The 16,142-nt window shown below is 39.5% G+C and overlaps 1 protein-coding gene across 1 annotated transcript; it reads right to left on the reverse strand.

The window, feature by feature from the left end:
- Window positions 1–4,883: 4,883 nt before the first annotated feature.
- Window positions 4,884–8,906, reverse strand: LOC140105470 (scavenger receptor cysteine-rich domain-containing protein DMBT1-like). Its single transcript, XM_072129422.1, has 5 exons — window positions 8,896–8,906; window positions 6,524–6,744; window positions 6,267–6,442; window positions 5,788–6,176; window positions 4,884–5,167 (listed from the first exon to the last, which is right to left on the reverse strand). The coding sequence occupies exons 1-5, from the start codon at window positions 8,904–8,906 to the stop codon at window positions 4,915–4,917; spliced, it is 1,050 nt and encodes a 349-aa protein (XP_071985523.1). The 3' UTR covers window positions 4,884–4,914.
- Between the last annotated feature and the right edge of the window lie 7,236 nt (window positions 8,907–16,142).

The raw sequence follows: 16,142 nt of genomic DNA on the forward strand, positions 1-16,142 counted from the left end.
AGAATTAGACCATTCTACATTTCACCACTATTTTGTTTTAACCCTTTGAGATCTTCATAATGCTTAACACTCTTCCAAAAAGCTGTTTTTAATAGTTTGAAGGGAGCAGATTTGAAAATTGGGTGATTCATAGGGGGTTTCTAATATTACATATTTCAAAGCTCATTAAAACCAAAAATAATCCCCAAAAAATCCCCCATTTTATTTCGGAATTATCTATTCTTTGGTTCTCCTCCAGAATTAGAGCCCATTTAGTTCAGTCTACTATATTTTTGTATACTTTCCCAACCACCATTAGGCAAGACGTGCAGTATGGATGGCGAATCGGGGGTCCGAAACTCAAACCTTTTGTTAATATCTAGTGTTATTAGCCTTTGACATCATCTTTGTTTTGTCCTCCATTAAACCGGACATGGACGGAAGAGAGGATTTTCAGATCTACCTATAAAGAAATTTAAAACACGTAACCTGTAACATGTAACCTTGAGAACTTGTAGGATCCACTTCTAACATATTGTATTACATGCTAAACCTGTTGATAGAAGAAGGGAGTGGATAGAGAGAGGAAATTTTTAAGGTCTTGTACAAAAGGTTTCATAACAAAATTTCAAAAACAAAATATGGTTCTAGTCATCTGGTATTGGTGTGAAATATGAGAGTAATTCTGCAGCAAGCATAGAGGTTTTGCAACCAAGGAGCCTGAGGCCAAGTATAATAAGACTTCTATTGTTTATCATTGTAGCAACCAATATCTACTCCATTCTGATACTTGGCCGCACATCTTATATGTGGAGAGGGAGACAGTTTCTCCCTTTATACCGAAACTTGCCGTTATCCAACATCCGATTTTGCAGCTATTAGACAAGTTAGCAGGTAACTGTTGAGTCTGGTCAGCGATGTGGCGTAATTGGTTGTATCTGTAGCCAACCCTCAAACCTTTTGCTAGCAACATCCTACAGCTTTTCAGATGCAGTTTTGCCACCCAAAAAAGAGGCAAAACAGCTTTTCTCAATGATATGTTCTCATCCATTATGACCCACACTGCCCTTTGGCTTCAAAAACTGCATCTTGAAAACTGAATGTGGGGATGAACCCTGATTGTTCCTTCAATGTTGATCAGGTGGTAGGCCCTAAAATGGAGAGATTCATTGGTGCAAAGGCAGAAACTTCACTATAAGGTCTCTTTCCGTGTATAATCCTGGGTGTGATACATTAAGAACATGCATCAGAAATCATGAATCTGTCGCTTCCCTACACTGGCCCAATAGAGTTCACCAACTTTTTTTGTAGTACACCTTTAACATAGGGTGTGTGATACAATTTGCATGTTAAATATGGTGCATGGTCCAAATGAGTCGCACTAACCAATGGCACGCCCCCTAATTTGTGTCGCATGGAGGCCAGCGCAGTTGCACCACAAAAGGGTCACGTGTTCCACAATAGTGGTGCAGACACTTCTTAAATAAATTAATGGGGTAAATGACTATTGTGTGTGCAGATGTCTGTTTTTAAATGCAATATCTACAAAGGTGTATATAGGCCCATTTCCAACAACCACCACTCCAATGGTTTAATCGTACATTGGGGCAGATTTATTAAGTGTCTAAAAGTCAGAATATTTCTAGTTGTCCACGGCAACCAATCACAGCTCAGCTTTTATTTTACCAGTGCTCATGAATATTTTGAAGGGAAGCTGTGATTGGTTGCCATGGGCAACTAGAAATATTCTGGCTTTCAGACACTTGATAAATCTGCCCCATTGTGTTTTCTGTGTAAGAAGGCTAATGGATGCTAAGAAAACCACTGTTCAGGTTATGCTAAACAGTTTGACTGATTAGAGAAGCCTACATGCCTGTAATTGCCTGATGAACTTCTAGAGCCTTTTTAGAATATTGGCACCACATTCGCCTTGCACCAGTCACTTGGCACCGTACCAGTCATTGGCGAATCTCTGAAGATCTTTGCAGCACAGCAATAACAGTTCTCGAGTGTAACCCATTTGGTCCAGGAGCCTCGTACACATTTATTTTATTGAGCTTAGATTGGATCATGTCTACATTCAGCCAGTCTCGTATATTACAGGATGCATGACCCACACTGGCACCACCCACGTCAGAAGTTGTTTCTTCTTGTATAAATGGAGCTAAAAAACAATTAAAGGGGAGCTCCCATTTCAGAATATTAACCTTACTTGTATAATAAAAAGTTATACAATTTTCCAATATACTTTCTGTATTAATTACACAGTTTTTTAGATCTCATTAGATTTCATAACTAGGAGACGCAGGGGCCCACAGCAGACTTTGTATACTTGGAAATTTATACATTTATCTGCATACATTTCTGCACTGATAAATATATTTATACACTTATACACAGACCTGTCCCAGTAGATGCTGACCACATTGGGGAAGTACACAGCAGAAATTAGAGATCTGATGTCCCCTCCCTCTCCTCCAACATTTCATGCTGTTTACTGTGGGAGATGTGTGCTGCTATATACTTATTATGTTGCATAATGTGCAGTAAAACATGTATATAATGGTGCACAACCTCCATTCTTTAGTGTGTCAGTTCAGATGCCGTGGGCCCCCCTGATACTGCGGCCCCATAGCAGCTGCTATGGCTGCTACCGCTGTAGTTACATCCCTGTACCCTACTTGGTCTCAGTCAATTTGTGAATGGCTTACACTGTGTTCTACTGTATTGCATCCCCTGCTTCTAAGGCACGGTGCTTAAGGGGGCCTTGGGCCCATAACCAGCAAATATGAGTACTGGGGGGCTCCTGGGTCTTGGTTGCTGCTGGTTCTGAGATTTCAGCAATGCTGGACTCCATGTCATGCGATACGTACTAGATTAGGGTTAGTGGTTTATTGAAATGTATTCTAAATGTAACTAAGAACCTTGAGTTTGATTTATTAATGTAGCCTAGCGACAATAGATCATTGTTTAATGTGTGGCAACATGTGCGGTCTAGATATTTCTTGCTCCATATGCAAAATCTAGTAAATGTGATGGCAATAAGGAAATGATCATCACGTTGATATAAAGTCTTGTGCTTGTCACACAGAAATTAAGTAGTAGAAGGATTCCCCCGATATTTCTGTGAATACAATAAGTTACAAAAGAAATGTAGATGGGCAGTTATACAACAACCCAAAGAGTACGCCATGCATCAAGGAACAATAGCAGAACATGTCATTTCCGGAAAATTCATTGAACCTTCTTGCATAAGATAAAATCAAACAAATGAGACAAAAATATTACTTGGTAATTTATTTAATGGAGAAAATTAGCCAATAACACATATGTGTAAGTGATAAGTAGGTGAACGTTTGCTTTCAGTATCTGATGAGAGCCTCTTCTGTAGGAATAACTACATCTATAAATGTCCAATAATTGTTGGTGAGTCTTGCACATCATCTTGAAAGATGTTTAGCCCATTCCTCTACACGAAACTTCCCTAATTCACTTTCGTTGATAGGTTTCCTCCCATGAATTGACACTTTCAGGCCAGGAGTGAACCTACACTCTCTGGATTTAGGAGACACCATTTTTTCTTGTCAGATCCTGCTTTCTAGCATATGACTGTGCCCTTATTTTGCCCACCTTTCTGCAGTTGGCGCTGCCTAAGAAGAGAGGCTCAACTCGCCTTATGGCTAGTCGGACCACGACTGAGTGAAGTTGGCCCACCCACCTTGTTGAAATCTAACAAAATTGGTGTCAAACATTTGTGCTACATTTGTGCTGGGTTTCCAGTATCCAGAGGTCATCAGGCATTAACTAGCCCCCATCCCTCATTGCCCAAATCAAACAAAACTGGTATCAAATCAATTTTGCTATGTTTGCGCTGGTTTGTGCTGCTCAAATTTTTGTTTATGCTGCTTTTGTTTTGAATAGATTACTATAATTGTAAAGGTCAAAAGGTCAGCCAGCCCCCCCCCCCACACCCCCACATTAACTAAATCAAACAAAACTGGTGTCAAAGTTTTTTGTGAAACCAGCACAAACATAGCACAATTGATTTGGTACCTGTTTTGTTTGATTTGGGCAATGTAGGGGGGGGGGGCTTGTTGACCTCTAAAAACTTTTATTAATATCTTAAAAACAGTAGCGGCACAAACAAAAATTTCTGCTGCACAAGCGTGGCACAGATGTTTGACAAGATGAGGGGGGAGTTCACTCAGGTAATCCAACCTTGTTTTGGGGCCCTTACACATGTTTCTATTGATTTAAAGGAAAACTAACATTTGATTACATACATTATGAACCAAACATACCTTGAGAATGCTGCAGCTACACTGATTCAGAAACTTATCTTTTTTAAACCCTCAGCTGAGTGGTTTTGCTGAAAAAACTATTATAAAATTCAGGATAATGAGGCTCTGTCACTCCTGTGCCTGACTCTGCGTTCTTCTCTTCTACTGCTTCAGAGAATGATGTATTCACTGTGTTGTCTCTGACAGGCAGAAGTAATTAATCACAGCACATTCCACCAGATGCTGTGTATGAGTCATCCAGTTCAGCTTGATTAGTCCTGTCTGGACAGTTCTAGGAAGAGAATCACATTCTCAGACCGTTTGTAAAAATAGTACAATGACTGAGCAGTGGAGATACTGATAGAGTTACCTCTAATTCTGTAATGATTTTCAGTAAGTGGAAGTAATGATCAGCTTGTTATGGACTGTAATACTTTTCCTTTGTTCCAATTTGATAAGTTGCATGCATTATTATCTTAATTAAAAAAAACTCAATAACTGAAACAATGTTTTCTTCCCATAAAATCAGTTTTATTAGAATCTTTTTTTTTTTTTACACTACTATTAAGACGTTGAACATATGACGTCCTACATATGAATGTTTTCTTCTCTAGGAAACAGCTCACATTTATAGAATTTATTTCCCATGATTTCATTAATAATTCTGAAGCTTTAGAGGTCCAGCGAAGGCATGAACGTGCTCCTGATAGGACTCCAGTGACCTCTTATTCCTTTGCCTGCAGCCCTGGTTACAGCGGGACCATCGGTCATTGTGCTTGCACACCACCAGGTTGCATTGAATGTACACAGTGGAGTAACGACTCAAGAAGCTGAATGCCCTGAATCCAAATCTCGCTCTGTTGTGGTGGGAAGACTGATAGGTATTATAATCCGGGACTCTGGGGCAACTGAAATTTGGTAAAAAAAAAATCGGTTTATTTCACATATTTTTCAGGTTGTATCCTGTAATCAAAGGGTAACTGGACTCAATGATGTTGTAAAATTAATATGTTTCCCTGTATTTTGAGGACACTACAAAGGCTTATCCAATCAAAATAAACTCTTTTAGTCCCAAAAACACAGACCTTATGTTTTGCAAATTGTGTAAGATTTATGGGAGCCTTGGGACAAGGATTGTATAAATCGTATTTTCTCCAGGTGGCAGAAAATAGCCAGAAATAGCGAAACCTTTGAGCTCCCGTACAGCTCCTCCCTCCCCCACTGATTTCAGCTCACCAGACTGTGACCTCTGTGAAGGAGCAGGATGGAGGAGCTGTACAGGAACACAAAGGTCGGGACTGAGAGCTGAGGAGTTACACCCCGATCACAGTTACATGGTTCCAGGAAAAGACATACAGATAAGTAATTTATATTGTGATCCCTTCTACAGACAGTGAGAGATGACACTCGTATCACAACTCAGGTTGCAACACAGTTTTAATGCTCTCCACTTTATCCAAAATGCCAAGAAATAGGGAAATTGACTACAGATCGAGGAGTATTTCGGTAATAAGTAGATATGACTTACCCATTACGAATTAGATGATAAACATTTCCTGACATCTGAAAAAGATCTGGAGAAGCCACACACGTATCTACAAACAAGACCAGGTCAGGATCTGTAGTTTCCAGGGTTGCTTGTAGGTACAAATTTTGATTCAGTTGCACAAAATATGGGAATTTGTCCACTGGGTCGATGAAACTTGGAGAGTTGAAGAAGGTGAGGTTAGCTGAATAGAGGCCATGCTGAGTTAAGGAGCCCTCCATGATGTCATCAGCAATATACAAGGAATCTACTATTGTATCTTGGTACATCTGACATCTCAAAGTGAAACTTAATTTCTTCTGGTGAATTACCATGGGTTCCATCGAGTGAGTAAACAAAGTGTTTACATAGCTGATCGTATCATTGAGAACCTGGTAAGAGAAAATAATATGAATATTTCCTGTTTCAACCTATAGAGGAAGAAACATGGGTGACTTTGCATCCAGATTGAAACAACCTACCCGTTTAACTGTTAGACATCTTTGATAAGGAATGTGAAATTTCAACCAGTCATTTAGAATCTGTGGGTGACATTGGGGATCATTCAGGAAAATAGTGTCCGAATTGTAGCCCAAGGACTGCAAATACAGTAAGGAAACTCGAGCTTCCATGTAGTCTGAATGGCAGGACAGAGTTACTGCAAAATGAGAATAATAGGTTGGTTGAGATTACTTCCAAGGCCTTTTGGAAGACTTTCCTTTATATAACTATAAATTACCATTTGTGTTGTTTTGATAAACGGTGTAATATGTAGCATAGAAATCCAGGCCAGAGATGGTATCGTGTTGTAGTTTTTTGTACACAACGCTAAGGCTGTTGGCAGAGGAGGTGAAATGGCGGGTAGTTGTCTCACATAATTGGCCAAGTAATGGTGACGCTTGAGGTGTCCCATCATAGACCAATAATGAGAACGAATGGCAGGACAAAGAATCTTTCAATCTAACAATAAAGGACAAAACAAATATTTCAAAAAAAAAATTTAAAAGAATAATGGGGCACAATAAATACAAGCATCCTAATAAGTAACAAAGGTGGCCCTAAATACTTTGCAACAAACAAATGTGTAAATGTATATATATATATATATATATATATATATATATATATATATACACAAGAAGATAATCCAAGCAGTACAGAAATAAAGAAAGAAAATCTGGGTGCACGCCAACCAGGGCCGGGCTTCAGGTCCTCCAAAAAAATACATAGAAAGGTAATAACAGCACTCCAGATGTAGAATTGTGAAAAAAGATAAGTGGATTTATTCCATATTCAGAGCGACATTTCGGCTCAAAGTGTGAGCCTTCCTCAAGCTAAATACATATAGTGACAATCTCATAGCAGTTGTGGAGTGAGACAAACCACGCCCCTTCCCAAACAAAGTGCTATAGTGCAGGTGTAGAGTGTCACATGACACAAACCACACCCTTTCCCAAACAAAGTGCTATAGTGCAGGTGTAGAGTGTCACATGACACAAACCACACCTCTTCCTAAACAAAGTGCTATAGTGCAGGTGTGGAGTGTCACTGGACTTTTCAAAGGCATTTGACACCGTGCCACATAAAAGGTTGGTATATAAAATGAGACTGCTGGGAATAGGAGAATATCTGTGTATTTGGGTAAGTAATTGGCTTAGTGATAGAAAACAGAGGGTGGTCATTAATGGCACATTCTCAGATTGGGTTGATGTTACCAGTGGAGTGCCACAGGGGTCAGTATTGGGGCCACTTCTTTTTAATATTTTTATTAATGACCTTGTAGTGGGTTTACACAGTCAAGTTTCAATATTTGCAGATGATACTAAGCTGTGTAAAGTAATAAATACTGAGGTCGATAGTTTAGCATTACAGAGGGATTTGTGGAAGCTTGAGGGATGGGCAGAGAAATGGTTGATGAGGTTTAATGTAGATAAATGTAAAGTTATGCACTTGCGCCATGGAAACAAAAAGTATAATTATGTTCTAAACGGTCAATTACTTAGTAAAACTGAAGCTGAAAAGGACTTGGGGGTATTGGTGGATGGTAAACTTAATTTTAGTGACCAGAGCCAGGCGGCTGCTGCTAAAGCAAATAAAATAATGGGATGTATCAAGAGAGGAATAGATTCTCATGATAAAGACATAGTTTTGCCCTTATACAAATCCCTGGTCAGACCACACATGGAATATTGTGTACAGTTTTGGGCACCAGTGTATAAAAAGGACATAGTAGAGCTGGAACGGGTGCAGAGGAGAGCAACCAGGATTATTAGGGGAATGGGGGAACTAGAATACACTGACAGATTAAAAAATTTGGGATTATTCAGTTTAGAAAAAAGACGACTGAGGGGAGACCTCATTACAATGTACAAATACCTGAACGGACAGTACAAGGATCTCTCCAAAGATCTTTTTAAACCTCGGTCTGTGACCAGGACAAGGGGGCATCCTCTACGCTTAGAGGAGAGGCGATTTTACCATCAACATAGACAAAGGTTCTTTACTGTAAGAGCAGTGAGACTATGGAACTCTCTGCCGCAGGAGGTTGTTATGGCGGACTCTATGTACATGTTCAAGAGAGGCCTGGATGACTTTCTGGAGAGAAAAAATATCACGGGTTATGGGGATAAAACATTTATTTAATTCTTAAAGGTTGGACTTGATGGACTTGCGTCTCCTTCCAGCCTTATATACTATGATACTATGATGACACAAACCACACCCCTTCCCAAACAAAGTGCTATAGTGCAGGTGTAGAGTGTCACATGAAACAAACCACACCCCTTCCCAAACAAAGTGCTATAGTACAGGTGTAGAGTGTCACATGAAACAAACTACACCCCTTCCCAAACAAAGTGCTATAGTGCAGGTGTAGTCTCACATGACACAAACCACATCTCTTCCTAAACAAAGTGCTATAGTGCAGGTGTGGAGTGTCACATGACACAAACCACACCACTTCCTAAACAAAGTGCTATAGTGCAGGTGTGGAGTGTCACATGACACAAACCACACCACTTCCTAAACAAAGTGCTATAAAACGTTGAAAAACCTGATAAGGTTAAGACATAATCAAAAACCTTAAATTAGCCCACTTCTAAATCCTCAGACCTCAATTTCATGCATAACAGAGAAATTGTATAGCCAAGGAAGTGTGATCCATAAACATAATATGAAAAATTTTTGAGAAAAAATGTCTTAACCTTATCAGGTTTTTATACACACCTGCACTATAGCACTTTGTTTGGGAAGGGGCGTGGTTTGTGTCACTCCACACCTGCTATATATATGAGAATATCACTATATGTATTTAGCTTGGGGAAGGCTCACACTTTATTATTATTTATTATTATTATTATTATTATTATTATTTTTTATTATTATTTCCCCTTAATTGGCAATACCCAATTATTAAATTGTAACACAATAATACATTTGACAAGTTTAGACTTTATTTAGGAGGACTGTAGATAAAGCTATTTTACAAATTTTAAGTTTTTCCTGCCTAGACATATTGATGACCTGCCATGCATGGACAGGAAGCGGACAAAGACAGTGGGTCCTGAGGCCAGCTACCTAAGCAGTAGTAGACAACTGGTCAAAGTTTCATTCCTGCTCCAAAGTGCAAGACAATGCAAACAGAAAAGTGTAGTTTCCAAATACAGGTCAGAACCAAGAGGGCAATGCAGTACAAAATCACTAAGAAAATGGATAGTCAGAGAATAAGGAAAAATAATAACGGAAAGCAGAATGAACTCAGATCACTTACTAATCACTAGACTACAGGAAGCAAATCACATTAGTCCACAAAAGCTTATATAAGATGCCAAAGCCCCAGTCAACAGGATGATTGGATCTCTGACATCAAACAAGCCATCAATAAGAATAAGGAGAGATTATGTAAATAACAGCTGATTTACTTTTTGTGAACTAGAGCAGAGTTTACATGGGGATAGATAGATAGATGTGGTGGAAATCAAGGTTTCTAGGAAAGGAATATACCTGTATTCACATAAGCAAGGACAGAATCAAACAAAATTACATATATCAGCGAATCCTCTGCCATACTTAAAAAAAAAAAAGAGAATGATGCAGGCACACATAAAACATGAATAAATTTTACTTAAATAAGATCTGGGCTGCAATTCGCCTCCAGGCCACTTCAAAGAGAATGAAGCTGTTCTTCTGACTCTGTGTTGCTTACAGTACTTGCCAGAATCATTTGATCAATGCCAGTACTGGTAGTCAGAACTTCTCCAATTTGATATTCATGACCTATATTATTGGCGCTGCTTGGAGTTTGAGTTGGATAATCCCTTTAAAGAGAACCTGCCACTTAAACTAACCCATACTCCCTAAACATATCTTTAAAAAACTACTATTAGACAACAGTACAACTTTCCCTATATTGTTGTTCCCCTTTCCTGAAAAGTTCCACAGTCCATTTGTAAAGTTGACTATATACAAATAACCCCATGTGAGTAAAATCATCATCCTTCCTCCTCATTCCTCCTGTTAAAGAAAATACCTGAGGGAGGTGTGAGTTGATTTGTGAGTTGGTTGAGTTAATTCACCTCCTCTCTCAGGAATGTAACCCCAGTCAAAATATTTTTGATCTCTGTGACAATTGGATTTTAAAAATGTTGGATTGTCATAAGAACCAGGATTAACAATAAAGCTTCATTACAGACACCTGTGATAACTGTTATAGTTGTTTATTGTAGCCTAGGGCTAAAGTAAATTACCAAAATCCAGAGATTCTTTTGTAACTAGGGGTCGTCTGTAAGTCAGGTGTTCTTAAGTAGGGGACCGCCTGTATATGTTTATATTAGCACCATTCACAAATCCATTTACAGGGGTCATGACCTAGCCATAAAAATGGCAGCTTCCTTGCAGCGTCCTTAGAAGCGTATTATATACAAACACAGCACGGTGAGCACACAGGGGCACATTTACTTACCCGTCCCGTTGCGTCTGCCGATCCGGAATGTCCGGAGCTGCATGTGTCGTTCTCCCACTCAGGTCCGCCGGAGTTCACCATCTTCTTTCCGATGCATGTAAGTGCTTGTCTTGCAACACAATCCGCTCGCATGCGACAAAAACCCCTGTGTGATTCAGGGCAAATCAGAAATATTCGGAAAACCAGACGGAAATGCGCCTGACGGACCTTTAGTAAATGTGCCCCACTGTGTCTAACCGCAACACATCTCAGCCGTGTGGCCGCACGGCTAAAGAAAGGGAAGGTCCTATTCCTGCCCAGCTTTGCGGTGCCGCCATACAGATCCCTAGTGAGAGGGGAGGGGTGAGGAGCATTCACCTCTCTGCTCTCCATCCAGCTTGCAGCTCACAGCTCCTGTTTGTTCACACAAACATGTGAATGGAGACTTAGTGTTGGTTAACTGACGGGTTCCCTTTAAGGGGGAGAACATTCAGTTGTGAAGAAGCCACTGTTTTATCATCCAATTACTACTTTAAACAAACATTACATGTTCCTTTTCACATCTGGGATATTTTATCTACATATCTCTACATTCATTTGTACACTCACTGGAAATCAGAAAATCGAAGATAAATCTTGTTATTGCTCTTCACATTGATGTGCCAGACACAATAGTCACAATCTGGAGAATCCGTTCTTGGTGAAGAAATGGTTCCTTGGGAATCTGTTAAGATGTCTCCACATTTTTCTGCAAATTGCCATATAGTAAGTAAAAAGACATTAAAAATAATAAATATTAAAAAATCTACCTGTCAACAAATCTACTGATCAATCATTCCAAAAATAACAAAATATTTTAGCTTGAACATTTTGGGTTATTAAGAATCCAAAATAAATACAGATATTTTGATAGCTATAGCCAGCATTTTTGTTCAATCTGTGCTATAAAAATATCTATGTGCTATGAAAGGCTTCAAACATAAAAATATTGATGAGCTATCCTTATGATCCTATTGCAAGGTCCTCAATATCACATTGGTGAGTTCCAACATATAGCGCCCCCATAGGGTTGCTGTTTTTAGCTAATTATTGAGTTACATAAATTGAAAACATATTTGGGAAAGGATCTGCAGTAACTTGGTCTGACCACTACACAGGAAATGGCACTATATCTTCTTCCTGCACCATTTTCTGATTATCAGCTGCTGAGAACAGCTGATCTGTTAGGGCGCTGGATGTGAGACCCCACTAGACTAATATTTTGGGATGTTATGAATATTTTTAGCCAAGAAAAAAACCCTCTAAGAAAGGAGGTTGAAGCAAATCTTGATACTGTAGCTGTGGTTGATTGACCTGGGGAACATAACTTCCCAGATAAACCCAGAACTGTGGAATAAATATAAACTGTAGACAAAGGATAAAACAAATTATTTATTAACTGTCTGCTATTAACCCCTTTTTTTCACTCATTACTCGCTCTCCACCTTCAAAAATCCATAACTTTTTCATTTTTATGTGTATAGAGCTGTGTGAGGGCTTATTTTGTGCGTAATAAATTTTACTTTCCAGTGATGTTATTTATTATAACATGCTGTGTACTCGGAAGCAGGAAAACAATTTCAAATGTGGAAAAAAAATTTAAAAACGCATGTTCTCGTGAGCTCAGTTTTTACGACTTTCACTCTGCGCTCCAAATAACACCTCTACTTTATTCTATGGTACGGTATAATTGCAGCGATACCAAATTTATACAGGTTTTATTGTGTTTTAATACATTTTCAAAAATTAAACGAATGTGTAGAAATTTTTTTTTTTTTTCCACAATTTCTTGGACCCTCTAGGGTACATTAACCCTAGATAGTCAGATCGTTCCTACCATATACTGGCTCATTGTAACAAATCTGCAGTAACCATGCAGCCTCCAGTCTGACGAAGTCATGTCGGGGGACATGCAGATCTTTTTTGCGCTTTATGTATCATCATGTCTTTTTTTTTAGTGACACATGTTTAGTTTTTACTGTTCTGGCAGGTGCAACTTTTGGAAATTCACTGAAAAAAGATATGAGTTGTTCACCTCTCTTATTTTAGAAAATTCAATGAAATTGGGGGAAAGAGAGTATCAAAGACTATAAAATTTAGCTTTTATTAGATATAAACTAAAATAAATGAACGAATGTGTTGAGGTATATCAGCCTCCACCACTAAAATAGGTGTCTAAAAAGTATAAAAAAGTCTGACCCCAGCTCACGCCCCCAGTTTGGGGGTGTGTCCCGCCCTCATCTCCACGTGACTCGCGCAACGATCACGTGACTGTAGGCGGCCCTTCGCCTCCGGCTCCGTCAGTGGCCGGAACATCGATGGTACTGGGGGTGGTTCTTTCGGTGAGGGCTGGGTCCGTTCTGGTCCTCGCGATTGGTCTCGAACCACTCCTCTGATCACGAAGGGGTGGGACTCAGGCTTTAAATACTTAGCGTCCCCTCGCGCGCGCTGCCGCTGTTATCAATGCGGGGACACGCTATGTGAATGTGTACTATCACCTAATACGTGTATATTACTTAATATCACATCTGATCCCTGATGAATGTTAGCATGTAGGAAACGCGTTGGGTCTAATCATCTTAGGAGTGCTAGCTCAGGATAGTTGTGAATTTGACAGCTCGAGTGGCCGAGAAGCTAGGAGTAAATATCTTAGACTCCGTCTAGGCTTTAGAGCAGTCTCCTATCCTTTAATAATATGAGCAGATAGCCTCCAACACATCTTAGGTTGATCCCAGGTTAGGCCGAAGACACGGCTGCAATACTGGTGTCGATCTTTAGTCTTCTGTATGTTATCAAACCATCTGTGAGAGGGGTGGCTACGCTACATATGCCCGATATCTTCTACATGCTGGGCTTGTGGTACTATTTAGTAGCCTATACCCCCTCTGTCTTTTGGTTCTGGTCCCAGTCTAGGTCAGCCTAGATATGTGCTTGAGCTAGGGTCAGACTTTTTGATACTTTTTAGACACCTATTTTAGTGGTGGAGGCTGATATACCTCAACACATTCGTTCATTTATTTTAGTGTATATCTAATAAAAGCTAAATTTTATAGTCTTTGATACTCTCTTTTCCCCAATTTCAGTGAAGATGCAACTTTTGCCCTTTTTTATGTCTTTTTGTTGCAAATGACTCAAATCCTCATGCACACATGTGAGGGGTTATATGCAGGAGTGGACACATATGGGAATTTTGGATTTGAGGCCATGGCCTGCATTTTAAGCACTCTAGTGACACCCCAGGGAGATGACGACATATGAGGCTGCGGTCACACGTGGCATTTGTGATATGTTTTTTAAAGCATTGCAGACACGCACACAGTTTACATTCTACCATGCGTTTGGTCGGTTAGAAAGCGCTACCTTTCATTCTTGGAAGTGTAAGCACCTGTGTTAACATTTTCACAGCTGCTTACAGCTTCCAGCAATGAAGAAAAAATTCCAACCAAATGCATGGTTACATCTAAAAATGCATGCGTTACTGCAATGCTTTTAAAAACGCATCGCAAATGCCACACACAATAAACTGTGAATGCAAAAAGGTATAGATTAAGCAGCACAAACTTTCAATGCCCAGTAGGTTTATGTGCAAAATTTTAAACATTTAAAGCATTTGAACTAATTCCAATTTACATCTTAAAACAGGGTCCATGAAAAGAAATCCTCCCTCTGCACCTGCCCTGGACCAGGGGCAGATTTGTGCCTGAAAAGTTGTAAAAACAAAGAAAAATAAAGTAATACATGAGTGAAAAAACGCAAGGAACATTGGAAAAATAAAAGATACAAAAGGCACAAGGTGCAGACCAAGGCAAACTTTCAAAACTACAGCAAAAGTTTCAGTGAAAAGTCACAAAAAGTCGCAAAATAAAGGTACATGCCCCCTACTGTATACCAAATCCGTTAGCGCTATATAAAATGTAGGTAAATTATAATTTATCTTGTTTTTTCTTAAAAAAAAGCTAAAAGATCCAAATTTGATTATTTTTTGATTAAGTAGGGCATTAATACATTTTTTTTAATATCTCTGGCATAAGCAGTAGGGAACTACCACGTTATAACCAGCAGTTAATGTGGTGTTATGGACTGTTGCTCTTTCCCATTGTTACCTGACATAGAATTAGTTGTGCTTGACGTGTAATAGAAAGCTTCAAATCCGGCATCTTGTACCGATCCATCCGATATGAAGACAATGGTCATTATGGTGGATGTTGAGCGGAAAGTGCGTTGTCCTGACTGACAAATTCTGCCAAGCAGAGGACTTCCTGGAGGTCCATCATATACACTCACATAATCATGGGAACAGTTTTGATAACTTTCGAGGCTGTGGAAAAGGGAAAAAAACTAAAATATTAATGAGGATATGTAATGGAAGCATATACATTGCCCCTCTTCTAGCACCATCAAAGGGGCTATACCACAATCACAACAGAAACTTATATACAAGATAGGTGATAACAAGCACCCTCCATTTACATGACCAGTTATGGTCCCTGTGATGGGACCCTCCGTAATCACATACTAATGATCTCTTGTGATTAGGGGAGAAGTTGTGTTATACGACAAACCCCTTCAATAGTCAAAGAAGACCTGTCACCAGAATTATAGCCCTCACACCAGTAATACCTGCAGGTAAAGGGTTAGAAGTCCTCACCATATCACCAAATATTATCTGCCACTGAGGCACTGTACCTTAATTACCCCCATTATTTTCTGAAATGCAAATTAGTATAGATGAGTCAAATTCTGAATAGAAGAGTTAAGTTTTCTCTAGGATGCCAGTGAAGCCCACTTCCTTCTTTTGATTGACAGCTCAGTATCTCTTCATATCTCAGTGTGAGCAAACAGGAAGTGCTGTCCCTGTCCACTTCCTGTCCTTACCAGAATGATGTCCCACTCACTGCATGGTGTATTTAGCAGTGAGCACTGTATGGGGAAACTGCACTCCACATCGGCGGAGCCATTATAGATAAAGGGTTATTTTACTGGTGGGAGGAAGCAAATTTAGGCGCGGACTCCTGGACTGCACTTTTTAACAAAGGAAGAGTAGGGAAGGGGGTGAGTAAGGTTTATTGTGCCTGTTCTTGGATAAAAGGTTCCCTTTAAAAAGCACAGTAGACAATTTAGTGATACTTACTTTATACTGCGGAAATTGATTTCTATGAAAGAATTTGGTGCGGCCCGGATTTGCCATGTGCATCGGCTGTTAAGAGGGTAATAGCTTGGATAAAAAGGGCTGGTAATTCTGCCAGAACTTCCAGTCAGTGTTCCCCCACATTCAGTAAATCCTGGAAGAATAAAAATGTATTTTATTTATTAAAAGAGAGTGTGTCTCAGCAGGACAGAGTACCTAAAACTACACTGTTAGTAGCAGCAGGACTGTGAA

Source organism: Engystomops pustulosus, chromosome 11 (genome assembly GCF_040894005.1).
Source record: "Engystomops pustulosus chromosome 11, aEngPut4.maternal, whole genome shotgun sequence".
Lineage (NCBI taxonomy): Eukaryota > Metazoa > Chordata > Amphibia > Anura > Leptodactylidae > Engystomops > Engystomops pustulosus.

What these genes read in the sequence shown, in the direction of transcription:
- LOC140105470 (XM_072129422.1), bottom strand. An exon ending in TTATCAAAACAACACAAATG is followed by an intron (nt 6,443 to 6,523) that starts GTAATTTATAGT and finishes CTCATTTTGCAG; the next exon opens with TAACTCTGTCCTGCCATTCA. An exon ending in TATCATCTAATTCGTAATGG is followed by an intron (nt 5,168 to 5,787) that starts GTAAGTCATATC and finishes ACCAAATTTCAG; the next exon opens with TTGCCCCAGAGTCCCGGATT.